This window comes from Heliangelus exortis, chromosome 14 (assembly GCF_036169615.1).
Source record: "Heliangelus exortis chromosome 14, bHelExo1.hap1, whole genome shotgun sequence".
Classification (NCBI taxonomy): Eukaryota; Metazoa; Chordata; class Aves; order Apodiformes; family Trochilidae; genus Heliangelus; species Heliangelus exortis.
The window spans coordinates 4,630,355-4,652,465 of NC_092435.1; the positions used below are offsets into that span (position 1 = coordinate 4,630,355).

The following is a 22,111-nucleotide window of genomic DNA, read 5'->3' on the forward strand; positions in this document are numbered from 1 at the left end:
GTTGAAAGGGACCTTATCTTAAAGATCATCTAGTTCCAACCCCCCTGCATAGGCAGGGACACCTCCCACTAGGTCAGGTTGCTCAAAGCCCCATCCAACCTGGCCTTGAACATGTCCAGGGAGGGGGCAGCCACAGCCTCCTTGGGCAACCTGTGCCAGTGTCTCACCACCCTCACACTAAAGAATGTCCTAATGTCTAACCTAAATCCACCCTCTTCTAGTTTAAAGCCATTGCCCCTTGTCCTATCACAACATGCTTTTCTGAGAAGTCCCTCCTCAGCTTTCTTGTAAGCCTCCTTCAGGTACTGGAAGGCCACTATAAGGAAGACACTGTAAGATCTCCCCCAAGCCTTATCTTCTCCAGGCTGAACAACCCCAACTCTGTCCTTATAGGAGACATTCTCCAGCCCACTGATGATTTCTCTGGCCTTCCTCTGGGCTGACTCTAAGAGTTCCATATCATTATACTGGGCGTTCCAGAACTGGGCACAGTCCTCTAGGTGAGATCTCAAGAGAGCAGAGTAGATGGGGGAAATCACTTCCCTGGACCTGCTGGCCACACTTCTTTTGATGCAGCCCAGGATATGGGTTGCTTTCTGGGCTGCAATGTGTGGCATATGTGAGGAGTAGGATGAGAAGCTTTTCTGAGGGAGGGATGTCACAAGGAAGAAGCAACTGCAGGAGAGGGCCCTGTGTGGGCTTTTCCCCTGGTATTACCTGTTTGCTGCATGTATGTATAATAAATGAGCTTTGTGTTTCTCCAGCAAGGGAAGCATGGTTTGAGTCTCTCATCTCAGTGTGTCTATCTGGTACCTGACATTGTCCTGATTTGGGTAGATTTGGCAGATATTGCTTCGTACTTTGCTTCTCTCTTAGTCATGACCTTGAGGTCCCTTTTAGTTCCAGGGGTCCTAGCTTTGCCCATGTGCTCAGTCTGGTGTTGGCAGCATTTTGCAACATGCTCACACCCTTTGGTTATCACCATGATGCAGCTGGGAATTTTTTAGGTCAGTGTTGTGGGCACTGTGGAAACATAATGCATGGAAAGTTTTATCTATGCAAATCAAGGGATCTGCTGGGAAAGGGATGACTGCTCATGACCAAGATAACCAAGTCTTTTGAGCCAAGTATTATATTTCCTCTACCACGTGCCAGCTCCTCAGCACTTTAATTCTGCAGCTTTTAAGTCCAGTCCAGCTCCTGTGCACTCACTGCCAAGGTATCAAAGTCCAGGCACATTATTGCAGCCTCAGTGGTGTTTGTATACCAGAGTATCTGACTTCCAAGATCTTTTGTGCTTGGTCGTGTTATTCTTTAATGTGCAGCCTTTGTCTAGCAGGACTAGTGAAGCTAAGATTCTAGGCCAGTTACAGAAAGAAACAGATTTTAATTGTGGTAAAACCTAAGGTCAGGTCAGGCCATAGCAAAGCCAGCAAGAGGAGAGACCAAAATGGAAGCAAAAAATGCTACAACCCTCCTGCTGGCACTTACAGGAAAACATTGCAGGTCTTTAATGTGGTGCTGAATGGGAAGAGGAGATGCTGGAGGGAGTGCAAGAACTTTTTTTGCAGCTATAGGACATAATTCCTTGGATGATAGAGCTGTAGAAACTTTAAGTTGGTAATGATGCTCATAATATTGTCAGAATTTATTTATATCATGGGATTGTCTGCCAAGATTCTCCTGAGTAGAATCCAAACTGAAAAATTACTGATTTTGAGTCTTGCTTTCAGACTTGGAGTGCTGATATGAGCTTCCAATTATACAAACACGGTTGAATCTTATTCTCAGCACTGAAAGATTACTCTATTTGATCCAAATTTAGGCATGAATGGGCTTTGCCCATTTTTTGAAGAAAAATGCAGCAAACAGTGAGTATAAGCTACAGAGAAATAGAAGCGAGTTTGTACTGAAGTGCTAAATATAAACTGAATAAACACTCTCACCTTTGTTACTGCAACTACAGCCTACCCTGGTGATGTAGTCTCTAAACAAGATGAAATAATGGCCTTGAACAAGAGACTATAATGATTTAATGATTTTGAAAATTGCATTAATAAAAAAAAAACTGAAGCTGATCACCAAAAATTGTTGGGCACTAGAAAATATAAGTATATGGAAAGCTAGCTAAGAAAACTAAAAGTCAGAGCAAGCAAGACACAGACTAACTATACCTGCTCAGTACTTTCAGAGTGGTCAAATCCTTAATGAATAGGACAGATGAAGCTGTAACTTAAGCCATGCTACAGATTAGAGGCAGATGCTCATAGCAGCTTGCCACAGGATGTTACCAGAGTTCATATCTATAAAGGCAATCTTGGTGTTGTATCTTTTTTAACTGCATCATCTTTAGAAAGAGACATGAAATTATTTAACATCAGAATTGACAAAACAACAAGGATAGTTAATATGGGTTTGCTCAGACAGTGTTCAAGACAGCCAAAGATGTTTTCTGTTGAAAACTTCATCTAAAATTCAGTCATGAATTTAATTTTCTACACTGGAGACCTGAAAACATATTTTGCTTTCAGTTGAACTAGCATTGCCATTGCTTTTGAATTCTTTTGTCTGTTTGTTTGCATGAGGATTCTTAGATTAAAAAATATAATAATTTTAATTCAAAACTAAATCTTTTCAAGTGGGTTTTTTTGCTTGGTTGGTTTTTTGTTGGGTTTTTTTTGGGGGGGGGTTGTTTTTTTCTTTATGTCATTGTGGTTTTGTTGGTGGTGGTTTGTTTTTTTGTAAAAACATGTCTAATATTTTTGCCTTAGGAAAAGAGACTTGGACATTCTTTACCTGTCCAAAATCACCAAGAGTACCAAATGGTCCAGTGCAGCCCACTTCATGGCCTCTGTCATCCAGAGCTATAGCAGAGACTTTAAGCCAAGAATGGTTTCAAGAAAATGGAAGGGCCAAGAGCTGCCTCTCGTGCTCAGGGTGGGGACAGATACAACCCTCCTGAGTTGCTCTTGTGCTTTTACTGGAAGGTCAATGGATGATAACAACTTGCAGTTAGCAATATAGCACATTCCTCCTTACTGAGCTCGAGTATTACCTCTTATTGCAACATCAGACTCAATCTTGTTTTCACCTTTTTCTTCAAAGGCTGGGCTAGCCCCCTGCTCTCTGTGTTTCACAAGTCCCTGGTGACCTGATCCCCAGACCTTTGTGGTATGATGATCTTACCTACTTTCTTGAACTTCCCACTGGTTGGCCTTTACTCTGTGACTTATGCAGGTGGAGCTAAGTGCTAATCCATTTATGCCACCTTTCTGCTCACAAGTTTATGGGAGGAGAGGTTTAGATAAAGGCTTTGAGTAAACTCCTTTGGGGTAAAACAGAGAAGGGAATGTTATCTCGGGTTACCTGTTTCTAAACACCAGCCACTTCTGTGTAAATAAATTACTTTCCTGAGTCCCAGGCCAAGTAACTTTAAGGAGAGTTTAAAAAAATACACCTCACACCTTTGAAGCAAACCATCTAGAAAAGAAAAACAAGGAAACAATTGATAGGACCTGGGAGTTGCCTCTTTACACAGGTCCATGAGTGGTATTAAAGCCTCTGACGTTTCCACCTTCTGCGGCTTCACAGCATGGAATGTGGCTCTGGGAATCCCCGAACAGGGAAAAGTAAAGTGGGAACACAGCAGAAGGGGTGCTGGACACACTTAATGCCTTCCTATGGGGGTCTCTCTTTTTACCTTGGTTGGTGAGTGTGCACAAATAGAGTTCATGGCATAGTGGGGTTCCCCAGGGCTCAATTTTAGGGCCAGGGCCAGAGCTCTTTAATTGTTTTATAAGTTATCTGGGTGCTGATGGTAACTAATGTATCTGCTGATATAACTGCTGATGATACTAAACTAGGAGAAGCTGTGGACTCTGTTGAGGGTGGAGAAGCCTTACAGAGATATCTGGAAAGATTAGAGAGCTAAGCAATCACCAGCTGTATGAAATTTATCAGGACCAAGAGCTGGATGCTGGTAGGCTTCTATGATATCATAACTGTCTGGTTAGGAAAGGGGAGTACAGAATATGTGATCTACCTTGACTTCAGCAAGACTTTTGACACTGTCTCCTTTAACATCCTCATTAAGAAACTCAGGAATTGTTATTAGATGAGTGGGCAGTGAGGTGGATTGAGAGCCAGTTGGGTGACAGAGCTCAGAGGGTCGTGATTAACAGTGCAGGGGTAGCCAGTGGTGTTCCCCAGGGGTCAGTGCTGGGTCCTGTCATCAGGAAAACCAGCCCAATGGGTTTGAGTACTGTTAACAAGGTTTCTTCAGCAACCTATAGAAATAATCCTTCTATAGGACATTGTTCTCATGGGACTTCAGGAAGAGGAAGAAGCAGATATTTATAGAAATCACTTGGACGTCATCTGAATGTCTTTATCCAAAGTGACAGACACAGCTCCAAGGCCCATGCTCATCTCAGCTTTGCATGTACACAAGCTAAGTTTGTAACCTCATTAGAGGGGTGGGAGATGGAGCTCGTGTTAGTCAAACAAACGAGTTACACTTTTTACCCTTCTTCCACAATTAAGCTTGAACTTTGTCTCTTTCTCACCATCCTGCTATGAAACTGGAATTTCCGTTGTGATTGCATCTGGCTTAGGGTTTGTGTATGTTGTTTAAATGGTGTTTAAGTTCCATATCAGTTGGTCCAAACTGGAAGAAACAGGAGCAGATGCACAAGGAATTTGTTGAAGAGAGAAAAGGAAATAGTCAACACACACACACACACACAAACACACCTTACCTACTGCATCTGCAAATTCCTCTTCAGTCATGACACAAAGTAAGTGGTCAAAAACCTTAGAGGCTGGCAGGTATCAGTAAAGGTGAGAAATGAAATATTATGGTCTCAGAAAAGAGCTTTTGAAACATATTTAAATCCAGTGATGATAAAGAAAGCAGGCTGTTGCTCCAGCACAACAACTGCAGGGTTTGGATGCCATCACAGAGCTTTATTTTTTCATTATTGTAAGGTTTGATGGCATCATCACAACATTTCCATACAAGACAAAACCACTGTACTGTCCAGGCACAGGATAGACAGCAGTGTTTCTGAAGCTAATAGATGCTGTGACTTCTGATTGTAATGGATTCTGTCAAATCTTCAGCTTGCTGTGTCATCTCAAATGCCATCTCAAACTCCCCCTCAGAGTTGAGGGGGAAAGTGTGTGGGTTCTTTACTGGGTTTGTTTTTTCTAAGAAGAAAAATATCTTCTATATTTCTGGCACAGGTCTGGCAAAGACTTGTGTTTCACAGGCATGTAGAGATCATCTATGTGCTGCTTTCTACCTGCTGAGCATACGAAAAGATACTGGAAGGCTGCAATAAGGTCTCCTTTGAGCCTTCTCCTCTCCAGACTGAATAACCCCAACTCTCTCAGTCTGTCTTTGTAGGAGAGGTGCTCCAGCCCTCTGATCATCCTCGTGGCCCTTCTCTGGACACTCTCCAGCACATCCATGTCTTTCCTGTAACAGGGGCTCCAGAACTGCACACAGGACTCCAGGTGGAGTCTCCTGAGAGCAAAGGGGGAGGATCACCTCCCTCGACCTGCTGGCCATTCTTCTCTTGATGCAGCCAAGCATAAAGGAAAGGAAAATGGAAAATGGTTTCAGCAGAAGGGTCAGATAAAGCAAGATGTGAGTCCTTGCTTCAGGCTAGATCTCCATCCTCTCTTCAGTGACATAAAAATATTCCAGCCGCAGAGGTTTACTTCTTTTGATATGGAAAAACCAAACCCTTGTTTAGCTCATAGGCAGGAGTTTGGACTAGAGGTGCCTTCCAGTCTAAGTTGTAGGTTGTTCTGTGATTCTGTATGTGTGTATGTGTTCTCTATGTGTATTTCTCACTTCTGTGGCCAAACTATTGCAAATGCTCAGGCTTAGGTTGAAAGACAAAATGTGGCGATTACACACAGAATGAAAAACAGTATTTGAAAAGAAAAATTTAAAAAATTGTTACAACTTTTTAAAAATCCATATATGTTCAAGGTTTTTGCTGAATTGGATATTTTGCCCTTTGGAATAACAATACTGATTAATTTGCTAATTAATAAAGATACGTGTCCCACCTTCACTGACTTCCTGGATACCTTGGTCACTATAAAACAGACCAGTTGGATCTAATCTTCAGCAAATACAATTTAGATTGTTCAGTCTCTACTCGGAAACTACCTTCAAACATTAACCAAGAAATCCCTTTAATAAGTAAAAGCATTAAAGTGATAAAAACCTCAGACTTCCTGGTTCTGCTGTATCACCCTGCTAGGATCAATGGCTTTTCAAGTGGTTGGAGAATGTGTCTCTTCTGTTTGGGCTGTCACCTAAACATAATACTTAGATCGTCTTCAAAGGTTGTATCCTTGTTCTCCCTGCACCTTTTGTCCCTGCCTGTGGTTACCCATGTTCAAAGAAGCTTAATCCAGAGTGTGAGAGGTGCAGAGCTGTCAGAATGAGCAGAGGAACTGAGATGTGAGGAGAGGAATTTGAGTTGTTTACCTTAGATATACCCAAGCCTGAGAGGAGATACAAGTGGTCACAATTGACAAAGGGCAAAAGGAAAGATGGAAGGAAAGAAGAGGAAGGGGAGGAAAGAAGCAAAGGAGGAAAAGAAAGCAATTAAGCACAAATAGTTGTTAAAAAAATGTACATTTGAACTTCAGAGGTGTCAGAGTGTGGAACAATGCTGTCTGGAGGAGGAGGGGAAAACCTTTGCTTGCTAAATGGAGGTTTCTTCATTTTGAGAGGGCAATGGAATGACATTACTGTCCATAGCATATTGGATTGCATTACATCAATCCATCCTTCCAGGAGCTCCTGCTTTGTGCCTTCTGACAATGCAATGACCCTTCCTGCTAAAGACACTGAGTAGCATAAACCCTTCCAGATCATCCACTCTAGCAGGTCTTTATAAAATTATTTGATTAGTTTTTTTCTGTAGTAAGAATGCATGATGTCTTCTTTTGGTAAAGAAGAGGGTCCAAATGCCAAGGTGGTGAATATCTATACTATTTTGGAGCAAAGCTAGCAAGTTAGCCATTTGCAGTCTGTTTCATCATTTGTGATGTTAGTGTGCCTGACCTTGTTCAGAGTGCCACGTGGTGATTGTATTCTTGTGTTTGCAGTCTTTATCTTTCTAAGCAAAAGGCATAAAACATGTGTCCATGTCATTAAATATTATGCTTGAAATATTCAGACTACTGGCAACAGATAAGGAAGGACCAGACCTCAATCTTTATATAAACAGCCACCAGCTTAGCAGTAACTCTATGCCAGTGTTGCACCTTGAACTCTTCTCTAGGATTCAATTTCCTCTCTGCCATCCACATCCACTTTGAGCCAACCCATGCCCATGAAAAAAGCTATTTCTTGTCAAGTGAGCCAGTAAGTCCTGAAAAGCTCTAGGAACCAATCAAGTTATACCAGAATGTGCCAGAATTTCTGATTTAATTTGTATCACCAGTGGTCTTTTAGTCTTTGATGGGAAATGTTTCTTTCACAAAAACATCAACCTCCTTGTAATCTCGTTGAGGTTAACAAATGAGAACATCTGTTTGTCTACAGTCTCAGACAGTTACCTCACACACCCCCAGAATAAGCCCACAGTGCTTATCATTTGAATGCACATAGAAAAAACACGATTGTCTTCTTATCTGTTAAGCAAGTGGATAAATTCCATCTAATTTTGCATGTAAACATGAAGGAAAACTTCTTTACAGTGAGGGTGACAAACCACTGGAACAGGATGCCCAGAGAGGCTGTAGTCCTCTTCTCTGGAGCTATTCCAAACTCACCTGGATGCAATGCAATGTGCTCCATGCACTCCTGCCTTTGCAGGGAGTTGGGCTGCATGATCTTGTGGTCCCTTCAGCTCTGATCCTCTAACTCTGTGAATCAGCCCTTGTTGTTTGTTTTTGTTTTCTACAGTGATGTTTCCTCTCCTGCTTCAGCATTCACTTATCTAGGAATAATACTAATTTTAAAAGTTTGGATACAAAGCTCTGTAATTCTCTATATGGGCAAAAGCCAAGAAGTGAGAAGCACTGGAACATCTGAAAGAGGAAGCCAGCAAATATTAACCCCTCATTAGAAGGACTCATGTCCATGTGTTGCCCCTTGTACTGCCAGAGCCAACTTTAGTATCAGTGTCATCTCAGTGCTGCACACACACCTGGGACCCTTCCTCAGTGTTCCAGCAAGGAAAGCAATCATTATTTACATCCTAGGAAGATTCAGATAATGTCTTGTTCTATTTCCATGCATACATATCATAACAAAGCTCACTGAGTTACATGCTGAAAAATTCTCTCTGGAACTGCATTTCAGCACCCTGGGAAAAACTGAGCAACAACAACAAAAAGAACCCTCAATCCAAAGAAGAAAAGAAATTTTCATGCAACTGGGAAACCTCTGCTTTACGAGAATGTCTCCAGCTGACAGAATCTTGTATAAACAAGACTGGCATGTTTCCCAAAATTAAGGGTTTGCTGGCACTAGAAGAAGCACTGCTGGAACCAGTGCTTATAAGGTTACCATTTGGGTGATATCTACAACTAGAATGGCTTAAATGAAATACTGCCTTGATATATCCGTAGAATAAAGTGAAATGAAACCAGTTAATGGAATTCTGCAAAGTGATGATCAATAAACATAGGCTCTCACAATTTGGACATGAATTATCAATTTTTAAATTCAAGTTAACCCCAAGATTATTATTATATTAATAATATAATATATTATAGTATATTTCATATAATGCATAATTATAATATAGCTATATATTATGATACAATTATATATGACATATAATGTTATATATTAATTATTGTTACAAATAAATCAATTTCTCAGTACTGCAACAGATCTGGAGTGTTTGTACTAGGTGCTGGAGTATCAGCTAAAACATACTTGCAATCAGATGAAATAACAGGGTAGTTTCCCAGGATGCTTCCCTGGACTCCTGCTACTGTGCTCTGTAATTGGGAAACCGATCCTGTTACACGACTGTCAGCAGGACAGGACCTGTTCTGGTTAAAGCATCCAGTAGCAACCACATGATTAGTTCCTTTAATCAAGGCAGCTCCTCTCCTTTCAGTAGCCTGAAAACATGATGTCTTTTAACTGCATGCCCCAGGTGGCTATAATATGACAAAGGTGCCTACTCGTGCTGGCATGGGAGGGACAGCTGCAAAGCACACATATATATGGATATGCAAACAAATAAAATCTCTGTGACAATTTCTTGGTTTTGAAGTCACCGTTCTGTAAACTCTGGGGCTTGTTACTATTTTTAACCTCCTACTGGATACTAGGACTCAGCAATAAATCTGTGAATCCTCTACATGGTCCTAAAAGCATGTAAAAACCCAGTGCTGCATGAAACCGTCCCGGAGACTTCCACATCATGGACAGAAAACCTGGTCCTCTCCTTCAGCTTTTACAAATGTTTATTAAAAGACTCAGAAGGCCTTTGGCAACCAGAAATTGAACATCATACAGCCATTGCAACCACATTTTTACTATAAACTTGAGCATTTCTCACAGCTAGCTCTCTACAGATCAGGATTTGCTGTTCATCACAGATTATATGTTAACTTTCCAGGGCCTGCTCAATCCACTTTTTCCAGTAGCTGCTGCTGCTGTGCTATATCCTGGTGTTCCCTGCCAGGTGTATAAGCCAGGTTCTTGCTCTGTTGCATGGAAAGCTGGCACTGCAGTTTCTTACTTTGCATTCCTGCACTCCTGTGCAAACTTCACTTCCTTGCTTGGCAGTCAAGGAGAAATTCATAATGGCAGAACAAGATAATGCAAAGAAAGTCATGACTGAAGAAAGTTTGCAGATCTTCACAATCCTTACGTATGAATTACCAAATACTGGTAATTGCCCCCAGCTGAAGGAAAAAAAATGTGCCTTCATAATACTTTTTTCACTTGAGCATTAAAACCAGCTACAGAAAATGCAAGTTCTTTGGGAATAAAAAAGCAACAGTGTGAAACTCAACACATTATGAAAAATATTATACCTCTTCAGGTTTGAGGAAAATGGACTGTATATTTTTATCCTATCAAGTAAAGTATTTCTACAAGCGGGCAGTCTGCCAAGCAAATGTAACCTGTTGCAAGTGGGTTGTTAACAGATAGTATGCTAATACATTTAGCAATTCAGCAGAGTAGAAGGTGACAGCATTCTTTTAAAGGTAGATGTACATTTTTTCTGCTAACTAGCAGAACTGTATCTTTCAATCTCTTCTTATATCTGAACTCAAAAAGATAAAAATCTTTCTCTGTTCATTGTGCAATGGTGCTTGCCATGGAAGCAGATGAAACCCCATTTGTTCCACCTGAAGCCCTGATCCTACATAAATCATGGACACTAAAATGGTGACGTGAGATGTAAATGAGTTGTGCTGCCAGGAAAGATTAATTTTTACTCTGCATAAGCAATAGAAAAAGTCTTCTAAAGAAATTCCTTTCAGATGCACATCTGCACTGAAACCTCACATCAGGACTGTTCTCAGTCCCTTACCTTTCTATTCTGAGACACCTTGCAGTCTGACAGAGCTTTTGGCCCTTCCCCAAAATAAATTACTAGCCCAAAGTGGCAATTAAGTGGAACTATAATCCAAAACAGTAATTCCTGAAGCCTCATGCTAGGATGCTGCTTAACCTGTGTTTAAAAACTGTAGGCCCTGAGTTCAGGCATAGGAAGTCAGGCAGGCTGAAAGACCCTGAGGTTCCTCAGTGTTGGCAGCTCTGATTGTCTTGATTAAAATCTGTTTTATCAGCAAGTGCCATCCCTTTGGCTGTGGGGTAGGTGCTTCAGGAGCTTGTGAAGGGGAAGGACCTCCAAGCACGTTATCACTGCCACCTCATTAATGGCAGGGACACGTGAAGAGGGGAGTTGCCTTCAAACCCCTTTCACTCAGCCAAGGCTCTCACCCTTTCACTGAGTTTTTGGGGTCAGATATGGTTGTTGCTGATATTTCTGGAAAAGAGGAGGTGCTAAACTGTAAGGATAGATTGCTCAGAAGAGCCTGATCCAGAGGGGGAGAGAGCCTTGAGGTATGGAAATGAAAGCCAGGGCAGTGGCAAGTTCTGTGGCAACCAGGCAGTGTGTTGTGGGTATTAAAATAATTTATGGTGTTTCTTGTTAAAGCTTTCTCCAAGCAATTATGGCTCATCAGAAGGTGGGGGGGCAGCTTTTTTCCCTGCTTGAGTGGAACACAATTGCACTTGCTGGCTTTAAAGGGGAAGAGGTCCTGTGGTGAGACCCTGTGTCTAGTGCACCTCATGTATTTTTTTCTCAATTGCTGCATAAAACACTTGAAAACCCAACCTGTGCCCTCCTCTTTCTAGGAAGAGCATAAAAAGACCAGTTTCTGTTATAAAGGATTTCTAAGTCTAGTGATGCAAAGTGCTGTAGAAGTATTAGGTAGTAGTGGGATTAATAACAACACCTCTATCATTCCTGTTCTTTTGATTGTCCTTGTTCGTTTGTTTGTTTTAATTCCGAAGATGTTCAGCTAAGTAATTTTGTTCTAGTGTCCTTGTAATATTGTTTGCTTGGGAACATGGAGAAAAACTACTTTGCAGTAGATATTAATGTATGAATTCTGCTTTTTTCCATTTAGACATGTTTTTTACTGTAACAGGTGATTTCATGGGGCTATTACTTGACATAATGTTGCTTTTGCTTACATGAGAAGTCCCACTGAGTCAGATGAGCTATTTCTGAGAGTAATTGCTAATCTTCAGAAAGAGATATCACACAAAGAAAACTGTTAATGGCAGGTATTTCCCCTCCTAAAGATGTTGGACACAGCTAATAGCCTGGCAGTTGTCCTGTTGTGAAGGACTATCATGAGACTAATTCCTTTAGAGATCATATAGCAGGACTGCATGTTAATATATAGAATTGATCCAAGGAAAGGAGAACTGAGCTGAAAGATCTTGGTTTTTTGCTGTGTGGTAGTCAATGCCTGTATTTCAAACCCTTATTGTCAGCCAAAAACTCCTCGAGAATGTGAACTTACATTATCTTCTGGTTTTGTGTAACTAGCAGGAAGGTATAGAACTAAAAGAAACAAACAAACCAACCACTTTCCAGCATCTTCTGGCCCTGCTGAACTCCACAAATATTTTGTACTTGGTACTGGGGAAGAATTTGAAAATTAAACGGGTAATGATTGATGGACTCAGTTCAGTATATTTAATAATTAGTACTGTACTCATTCCTAGGCTTTATTTTACTCAATTAAAAATGACTCCTTAGTTTCTACTGGCCACACCTCTGACATATTTCCCAACAGCCCAGTCATTTTGTTCTGACACCTATGCACTCACCAATCATTAACTTTTGATAATCTCATGTTCCCAGGTTTTAGTTCTCATGCACTTTGTCTCTTTCCTCTTATTAGCTGCATCTATTGTTGGGTCTTCCATGATCTGACACCTGAGGTTTTGCATTTATGTGTTTCAGATGTGCAAAGATAAGCTGAGTCTGGAGCATGCCTCTAAGATGCTGAGGGATGGGGATGGTAGAGTAAGACCTGGCTGATGCATCTTGTACAGGCTTGGGTGGTTTTTTTGGCACAAGGTTTCTTTGTCCAGGGAAAGCTGAGATGCTTTGGACCATGTATGGAAGCAGAACTGGACTTCTGCAGTTGTTCACTGCACTTGGGTAACTCTCATGTAAATCAGTATTTCTGCAGAGATTTTCAGAGGTTTTAGTTGATACCAACACTTAGCCTCTTTTTAATCCTACTTCAAACACCTTGGTCTATTTCTGGTCACTTTGCTCCTTATTCTTGATGGAGCTCTTTGTCTGAGAAGTAACATTTATTCCCATGTGACAACTTTAGTAACATCAATCGAGTTAACAAGCTTTCAGGGACTGGGACATTTAATGTGGAGATCAACATATCATAGATACAAAACTGACAATCTTGCAAATAGTTTTGAAAACACCTTTATCAATTTTGTGGATGGAGATTTGTGGCTCCCTTTTGAGAGGCTGGGATGGTAAAATCTTATTCGGTGTAGTAGAAGAGAGGTACTGTAGAGCCTTTCAATTTTACTGGCATATTTGAGCAAGTTTATTTCTGCCTTATATTTTTTCCCATATGCATATGTAAAACTTTGCCATCACTAGCTTGATTAGTGTCTATTACATTAACTGCAGATTGCAGCCTGCTAAAACCCCCCAGAGGCAAATTTCCTGTCCATATAGTTACAAGTCTCCACCCTCAAATATAGAAAAGGGATTTTCCTAGGTGTGTGACTTAGAAGGCTTATGTATTTTGCATTTACAGCACTGTTGCAACTGTTCTATCGTCAGGAAATAAATGAGTGAGTGAGCTTTCAGCTGCTTCCTTGGGGTTATGGTAGCAGAGACAAATAGCTCAGCAAGCAGCAGAGGGAAAGTCACCTCAGCTCAGGTGACTTTGCTGCTCTTCTCGACTCTGAGATGATCACACAGATGAATCTGAAAGTGCTAAAGTTGGGGAAAAATCTGCTCAAGCACCACTTGCTGAGATTAGGCCAATATAGGTCCTTAATACAATTACATAATGCAGAAGAGAGAGCATTAATTAGTGGTACAATAGTGAAGCAAAAGCTTCAGGCAGTACTGGAAACTTCGATGCCCCCTTTCTGAGTTTCTGAATCAAATTTTTTTTTAGGTTTTCCGTTCCATTAAACTTTTAATGAAAATAAACTTGTGCCTTGAGAGTAGATGCATGCTTCTGGTGGCCTCTTGAACAGCAGCAGTACACATCCCAATTACACAGAGAAGGCACAAAAATGATACAGAAAGAGGAAAATAGACCCAGAAAGATGGATGTACAAAAGATCATTTCCTCTACCCGTGACCAAATTCTCAACTGAAGGGATCAGCATGACTGGAAGCAGGATCTGCTTCAGATTTCAGTTGTTGGAGGCACAGCATCTGTTGGATGGGGGCCATTAGAACCAGGCAAGCCAGTATTGGCACAAGGCCTCTTCACTAATTATTTTCCACTCTCTTTGTGTGTTGCTATAAACCCTGACAGTCTCAGCCCATAAGTGCCTCTCTGAAGCCACAAGTGGCTACTTCAAAAACAATTGCCTTTGTCTCTGCAATTTGCATTGTCTGTCCTCTTGGCTATTGTCATCATTGCCTCTTCATCCTGTCTTCTGAGCAGGGCCACTCCTTGCTATGCCTTCTTTTTACATGCACTTCCACCATGCTTACATCTGGCACAGAGTGAAGGAATAAATTTCTCAACAGAATGCTCCTTTGCTGAAACTGGTGACTTGACCAATTATTGGTTTGGTTTTTGCTTTTTTTTTTTTTTTTTTAAGTTAGAAGTAAAGGTTTGGTCTCGCCTGACTTTCAGTTCACCACCAAGGAAACTGGCTTGCTCTTAATCACCTTGTTTTCAAATCAAGCTTATGCTTTCTTAAGCAGAAAGCATAAATTTAAATGTGAACTGGAGGGCTTGATTCTGTTCACCTGTAGAGGATAATTTCTGCAGGAACAGGAGCCAACAGCACTAATTTTTTGCCTTGCCTCATCGGTCAGTTCATAGCTGTCTCCTTCTGGCATCCTGATCCTCTCTTTTAAACAGTGTAATGTGTCTGTGGGGTTCTGGATGAGAGTAATTACAGGCTGTTGTGGGATGGTCATATGGTTGAGGTCATCTTCCTCCAATTCTGAAGGTCAGGCATAGTGTGATAGTTTGATTTACAGGTTTTTTTTTCCTTTTGTCAAATTTTTTGTTTTGTTTGAGGGTTGTGGGAGTTCTTTTGGAGGGGGCTTGTTGGTTTTTTCTTTCTTTCTGATTGCTTGATTTCTGCCATTTGGGTATCTGATGTTTGTCTCTAGTTGAGCTGATGCTGGAATGAAATAAATGTGAGGAGGCTGTTTCTGTCAGCTAGGAAATATAGCTGTGTAGTCCCTCACTACTACCTTTGGCTTTGTGGGAAGGTACCAGAATCCATGTCATGGCTATCTAATGCACACCAGCCTTGTCATTCCAAGGTGTGGAGCACATTCATAACACCGTGCTGGGTACCTTGGGGCAAGTATCACACTGACAGGTGTACCAGAATGGTAGCTGTGTATAGTTTAATTCCTGTGGCAGGGATTTACACAGGTAAAATGTATTGTTCTGTAGGCAGCCAGGCTCAGGTCCACCAGCTTTTCATGTAGCATCCCTGTGCACTGCTGTTTGGTTTGGCTGCTAGCCCTGAGGAACACAAATCATTATTCCTGCACTTGGGCTTTTGCTTCTGTTGGGCTCTAAGGTAGGGCAGATGTTATTTGAAACTATATTATTCATGTCTGGTAGGTGGACACTTTCATGTGCAGCTGGTGTTTCTGCTTGGTCTTCTCTGGGCGGGAGAAAACTTTGTTTTGAGATTCATCACTGCTTTTTCAGGACTTGGGCAGGTAAGAGATAGCAGGGCTGCAGGCATCTCTTATGTTAACTCTTGCTTCTCTTCTGAATCACTTTACCCTACAGGCCTACCCTGTAGACATACCAGTGATTTCCTTTTACCACTCTCATGCCAGGATTAGTGCTACTTTAAAGCCATTGTTCCTATTTGCAGAGGGTTTTTTCTGGTCTTTAGCTCCTGCCAGTTGGGAGTGGGAAAAATAAATGAGCCTCAGCTTAGTTTGCTGAAAGAATTTTGAATTCATGTGCCAGGAACACAGTCATTGCTGTTGCAGGAGATACAAATTAAGAAATGGTATATACATATATATATATATATATACCAAATAAACCTGTTTCTTTGCCACAGTTGTGTTTGTGTTAGCCAAGAGTCAACACCTGATAATAGCACTGCTGCAAATGAAAGGAAACATGGGTCTCCCACTGCTCCTAGGAAATGTCTGAACTGTTTGCTCTGTTGTAAGCATTTTAAATTTATCATTAAGGATTTTTTTTTTCTTTTTTTTCCCTTTCCTACTCCATTAGAATAACAAACTGTTCAGTAGGTTTTGTCCATAGTAATTCAGGGGTGCTTTCCAAAGAAAAAAATATTACCTGGATACTTCAGTTATATTGATAGTCAGGATATGGGATAGCTCATCTATGACAGAGCCAAGCTCTCTTGGCTTTGCTGGTTGTTATCTCTATTTCTAGCCAGAGACATTCCAGTGGTAAATGGCTTGCAGGGTGCTTGGCCTATGGGTGCCTATGGTAGCTGTGAGGAACCAGCCTTCAGGGCTCAACCTGATGGACTCCACTGAATGCAAATCAAAGTGCTGTGCTATTCAGCTGCATAGCTAACACAGAGGCAAAATCAAGCTCTGCTTCAGGCAATTCTCTCTTTAATGATATCCATCTCTCCACAGCTCATCTCTGGAATTTCGACTGTGCTGGGATTTTTGTTTTTCTTCTTTAAAAAACAGAAAATGCACCAGAAATGAACTTTTTACATGGTCAGAAACAGAACTGACATCCCAGAAGTGGCACCTCAAGTATAGTCTTACTTTTCGTCATCTTGAGTTACACAGAGAGAATGCCACAGTCAGTGACTCCCCAACATTACAACACGCACTTAATCCTAATAAGGAGGGAGAGGCTGTGGCTAACAGCTTGTTTTTCATCTCATTTCATTTCTAAACAAGCTGATAACCAGTTCTGAATCACAACTTTGGATCACTTTGTCAGGCCCAGCATTGTTCACAGGAATGTTTTTGTTTTTCCTTGGGAGAGAGTGACCCACAGATACTGAAGTTACCCAGAATCCAACCTAAAACCATGCAATCAAATTTGTAACTCAGATGAGGATTGCCAAAAAGGTTAATTTAGTTTGTGTACAGCTGAGGTAGGCTTTGGAAGAATATTGGTTGATTTCTCAGTGTGTCCTCTGTGTGGGTGGGTTTTATATTGTTTCATACAGAACTAGTTTGAAGGCTTGTGTTTGACATTGTGGCTTTGCTACTGATACCCAGAATTCCCAGGCAGCCTGTGGAGGAGTGTTTTCTCAAATTTTTATTTATTTATTCTCCCCAAAGCCTGTATCCTGTACTATGCCTGTAGTCATGTTTTGCTTGAAAGATGCGAGTATCCTGGCATCCTTCCAGTTTCTAAATGAGGAGTCTGCTAGTGAACCTGCTACACAGGTTGATAAAATACAATCTTATTTTACCTCCCTACCTTTTAGATGCTGTCCCACACACTCCTTGGTCCTCTCAGTCATGGCTAGATGGAGCCATACTGTGTAACACTTTCCTCAACAAAAAACCACACTAACTGTGGTCAGAAAGTGTGTTTGACACAGTGTAGATCTGAAAGAGCCATGGAAAAGAGCTGCTAGAAATGGAGGAGAGCAATTAAGGAGCCAGTCAACTCCTTGTGCCTGTACATGGAGTGTGCTTTGGGCAGCATTCTCCCAAGCATCCGAAGGAGATGCCTGGGGAAGGTCACTTTGGTGGGTGAAATTGGGGAAGACTTAGAAAGGTCTTGAAGTCAGAGCTTGTTAAATTCCTCCTCTGGATATGGCTTTGCTTTTATTACCTGCATTTTTTCCTAGTGTCCAGTGTATAGCAGGAAGGAATGAGAGGCAGGAATGGGTGGAGAGGGAGCCATGTGAGCAAGCAGCTGTAGGTGAAGCAGGTGAGGCAGCTGGGCAGGGGCTCTGTGGGGATGAGTAGGAAGGCAGCAGGGCCAGCTGCTCAGGCAGAACTATACTGCCCACAAGAGAATCAGTGTGTGATGAGGAGTTGGCAGCCTTGTAGGTAGAATATAAGGGGTGGGACTGTAGGAAGGAACTGGCAGAGAGGGAAGAAGGGCGATGAGTGGGGAACATGTTAGAAGAGGAAGGCAGCGGGCAGGGGTGCCAGGGGGGCTTAGGGAGCGAGCCCAGGCAGTGCAGGGCAAGGGAAGTGGGTCGGGGTAAGGTGAGAAGGGGAGGGAGTGTGGGATGTTTAGGAGGGGAAGTGGGCAGGAGGCCCGGCAGGGTCAGGGTCAGGCAGGTGGGTGTTCCCAAGGAAGTGGGCGCAGAGCTGGAGGAGGGTCAGCGGGTTGGGGGTGCGGCGGGGGAGCGGGCACGGGGCTGGTGCCGGCGACGAGGGGGAGCCCCGGGGCGGGCGGTGCCACATCGCCAGCGGCCCCGCCCGGGCCGCGGGGAAGCCCAGGCAGGGTCTGCGGTTACCGGCAGGGCGGCGGGGGGCGGGCGGGAGGGAGGGAGGCGGCTCCGATAAAGGGCCGGGCACCGGGCAGCGCGGGCAGAGAGCAGCGGTCACAGCGGCGGCAGCTATGGGGATGCTCAACCTGCCGGGCTTCCTCTCCTGTGGGAAGAAGAAGGTGAGGCTGCTGGGGGGGGTGGCTGGCTGGAGACAGCCGGGCAGGTATGAAAGCACCTGGGCATGTGGGGCACTGGGGGTACCTGGGCACGTGGCTGTAAGGGTGCGCCTGGGGAGATGTGGGAGAACACCGGCAGGTGTGGGTGCACCTGAGCAGATAGGTCATGGAAGCGCCCAGGTAGGCATAGGGACACTTGGGCAAGTAGGTGTAGGTACCTGGGAAGCCGTGGGAGTACTTGGCAAGTGAGGTATGGTGCACCTGGGCAGAAATGAAATTTTCTGGGCAGATGAGATCCAGACAGTTATGGAATATAGGAACACTGGGGTATGTAAGATGAGCACTCGGGCAGGTATGGGGCACCTGGGCAGATGTGAAAGGGCAGATGCTTTTGAAGTGTGCATGAAGGTATGAGGTGCCAGGGTAAACACCTGAACAGGCATAGGGGCATCTGGGCATTTGCAGGGACTGAACAGGGGAGAAGCCTGGAGGTGCTGCCCCCAGGAGGTGACAGCACAGCAGACTAAGGTAGGAACAGAGAAGAAAAACTGGCCATGAAGGTTCTTTGGACCTCCAGGGGCACCTTCTCTCCCAGGCTCCTGCTGTCCTGCCAGGGACAGGGCAACCCACCTGGCTTTTCCCACCCTGTCTTGCTGCCCTGCCAAGTAATGCCCAAGCGCTGCTCTGAACTGTGAAATGTGGATGTGACTATTCCACTCACCTGTGGGGTGATGCTGAGCCTTCCTTTTTCTTCTCTTCAAAGGACTTCAGTTTATCAAACGAGAAAGATGGCCATGCCAGTCACAGTGATGAGAACGCAGAGCGTGGCAACTGGTCAAACAAAGCCGATTACCTGCTCTCCATGGTGGGCTACGCTGTGGGGCTGGGCAATGTCTGGAGGTTTCCCTACCTCACCTACCAGAACGGCGGAGGTACCTGTACTGAATGGCAGAGTCGGGTGGGCACCTTCCTATCACCAAGAGAGAGGAGGGCCAGCTCCAAGGGCCAGCTCTGAGGCTGATCATGGTTTTTCAAGCTGGATATGAGCATCACCCTAGGAAGTGGGGTGCTGCCTGCTGATGGGTATGGGAAGAGGAGAAAGAGGCATAACATTTTTGTTTATTTTTATTGCAACATTCTGCCTGAGAATTCCAGAACTTTTCTGATTTGCTCTGGAACAGCATGCATCTTTTTGTCAATGTGCTGATATCCTCTGCTTGCCTAAATATCTGTATTCCCTCACCAGTGCTTACATCCCTGATGTGTTTATAGAGAGCAATTGAATCTCCTCTGCACTTTTGTTTTGCCAGGCAAACGAGCTAAGCTGGAATAATTATACAAGCTCAATAATTATCCCCATCTGATACTTGGGAAGTGCAAGGCAGAGATAGCCTCTACCTTCTTACACAATGAATTAGTGGCAAAGCCAAATGAAGGCACTGGCTTCCTTGGCTGCTATTGCATAGTTTTGTCTACTTGCCAAGCAACCACTAGTAATTAAAGAGCACATAAATGCTAAGTAACTGCAGAGGGCTTACTTGTATGTACTTATTTGCTCTGCCTGACAGTCGTTGGAAGTCAAATTCTGGACTGTAAATGCAGCACAACCCATACAGCTATGTGTGGGACACAAGGTGGCATTCTTGGTACAGAGGTCCTAGCGAAGTGAGTTTGGTTGGGTTGCATTACTTAGTTCTGTTGAAAGAAAATTATGGAAACAAATTAAGTTGTGACATCGGCCCTTCTACTAGATGTGGTTTTTTTCTTACCTGCCACAGCAGAAAGCTCTGCATTTCAAGGATATTTGTGCTGCTGCTTGTATCCTGCTTAGTGCCCCTTGCCCACGATTGATCAAGATAACTTGTTTCGAAACACAGGAATAACCCAGTTAATACTGTGGGACTATTTACTTCCTTAAATTACAGCAGGTATTTGCATTTCCTTGCAAAACTGGGTCCTGTATTACTTTAAGTTCACTGAGAGTAAAGAACAGATTTCTGTGGGGATATCAGGTTGTGCTCAGGAAACTCCTCCTCCTGCTCACCCTATCATCTATGTGCATGCAAAGACAGGCCAGTCCTTTTCACAGAACAGGTCTGTCACTGATATCAGGTTAATGTGCACTTTAAAATGAACTTGAACAAATGCTATGCTGAGATGCTGTTTGACAGAGGACTCAGCCAGCCATAGAAAATAAGTTCCCTGCTTTAATGTCCAGTAGCTACTCTAACAGGGCAGTTGCAAATTACAGCTAAATATAGGAAGGAATGGGTCTGTTTCTTTTTTAAATTAAAAGCTGGAAGATAAATTAGAAGTAGACTGCAAGCTGGTGCCTATAGCTCAGAAGTGTTCCTGCTTGTATGAAAGCAGTATGTGTTCAATAGTTTTTTGAGAAGACATCCCATTTAAATCACCAGCTCTCCTGGTAATCTATGTCTCATCACCACACATACAATTTAGCCTTACAGAAAACAAGATTTAGAAACAAATCTCTGTATTCTGCAAAAAGCAAAAAAAACCCACTGAGGGATACTTGCCTGGGGCTGGTGGGGGGAGAGGAAGGGGAATATAAAATGTGACAGAACTGTGATGAATACTAGAAGATTAATTTTTTTCTCTGTGTTTGTGGTTTCCCACCCCCTCTCTCTCCAGGTGCTTTTCTAATCCCATACACCCTGATGTTGGCATTAGCTGGTTTACCCTTATTTTTCATGGAATGTTCCCTTGGGCAGTTTGCCAGTCTAGGGCCAGTTTCTGTCTGGAGAATATTACCGTTGTTTCAAGGTTGGTATTGTTATGTTTCCTTACATCTTTTTGTTCCGGTAACAAACAGATTTGAAATAATGATTTCTTCACATTTATTAACTCTGAGAAGATTATTTCCATGTAGAGAATATTCCTAGTGTTACAAGGTCGGTATTATGTTCCCAGGTAGATTTTCCTCATTCTTTAATTAGTTAACAGATATGGATTAAAGATTTCCCCAAAAAGGTTATCAATGCTGAGAGGTTTTATCAATGATTCTCCAGGTGTTATGCAGCACTCCACCCTAACTGCAACTGGGAAGGAAATCACCCTGTCAGATGTGTGAGGGAAATTTCTCAGTACAACACCTGGCACAGTGTGCAACAGACTGAAAATAATTTTTAGAACTTAACTTTATTGATGTTTCTTTACACTTTATGTCCTGTGTAGCTTGTAAGGCAGGTCCATGTTGAATGGCCTAATTCTGTATTTGGCTGCCAGCATTGGCACAGGAATGTGGGTTTGATTGCTTTGTGCAATGCTCTGCGTTTGCATCCAACTCTCTGCCTTGGGAGTCATTTGCTGGTGTGATAAAATAGGCTGGACTCAGCTTTGTAAGGTGAGGGGCCTCTTGTGATAAGAGATATAGCTGCACTCTGTAGTGGTAGCTGTCTCTCTGAAGCTTTGGATTTCATAGGTAGATTTCTGTCTTTGGGAACAACTGACCCTGTGCTTTACTCACTCCTGTACATCCAGGTGTGGTAGGGATGAGTGTAAAGGACTATGTTAATGGTCTTGTTTTTCCTCTTTGTCTACCAGAGGAGTTAGTGTAGGAACAAGGAAGTTTCTTTCTGATGCAATAAGAATTTTACTTGCCACCTTCTACAGAAACAAAAGGGATTACAGCCTGGCTGGTTCTCTGAACACTTGGTCTCCTTGCCAGTCTCTTCTGTAGCACAAGCACCCTTTCACAAGAGCAGTGTCTTTAATGTAAATCAAAAGCCTATAGACACATCAAATCTTTTATCTGTCTGTGAAGATATACACTTAAATATAGTCT

General features: G+C 42.8%; 1 protein-coding gene across 2 annotated transcripts in view; it reads left to right on the forward strand.

Moving 5' to 3' along the window:
- SLC6A14 (solute carrier family 6 member 14) overlaps positions 1–22,111 on the forward strand; it is a 44,055-nt gene that overhangs the window by 10,723 nt on the left and 11,221 nt on the right. The window contains exons 1-3 of one of the 2 annotated variants that reach the window (XM_071758279.1): positions 18,180–18,309; positions 19,070–19,238; positions 20,959–21,090. In XM_071758279.1, coding sequence (XP_071614380.1) covers positions 18,262–18,309; positions 19,070–19,238; positions 20,959–21,090 — 349 coding nt within the window. In that variant the 5' untranslated portion in view covers positions 18,180–18,261. Of the gene's footprint in view, positions 1–18,179; positions 18,310–19,069; positions 19,239–20,958; positions 21,091–22,111 lie in introns of those variants that run through there. The other variant, XM_071758280.1, reaches the window with a different exon arrangement.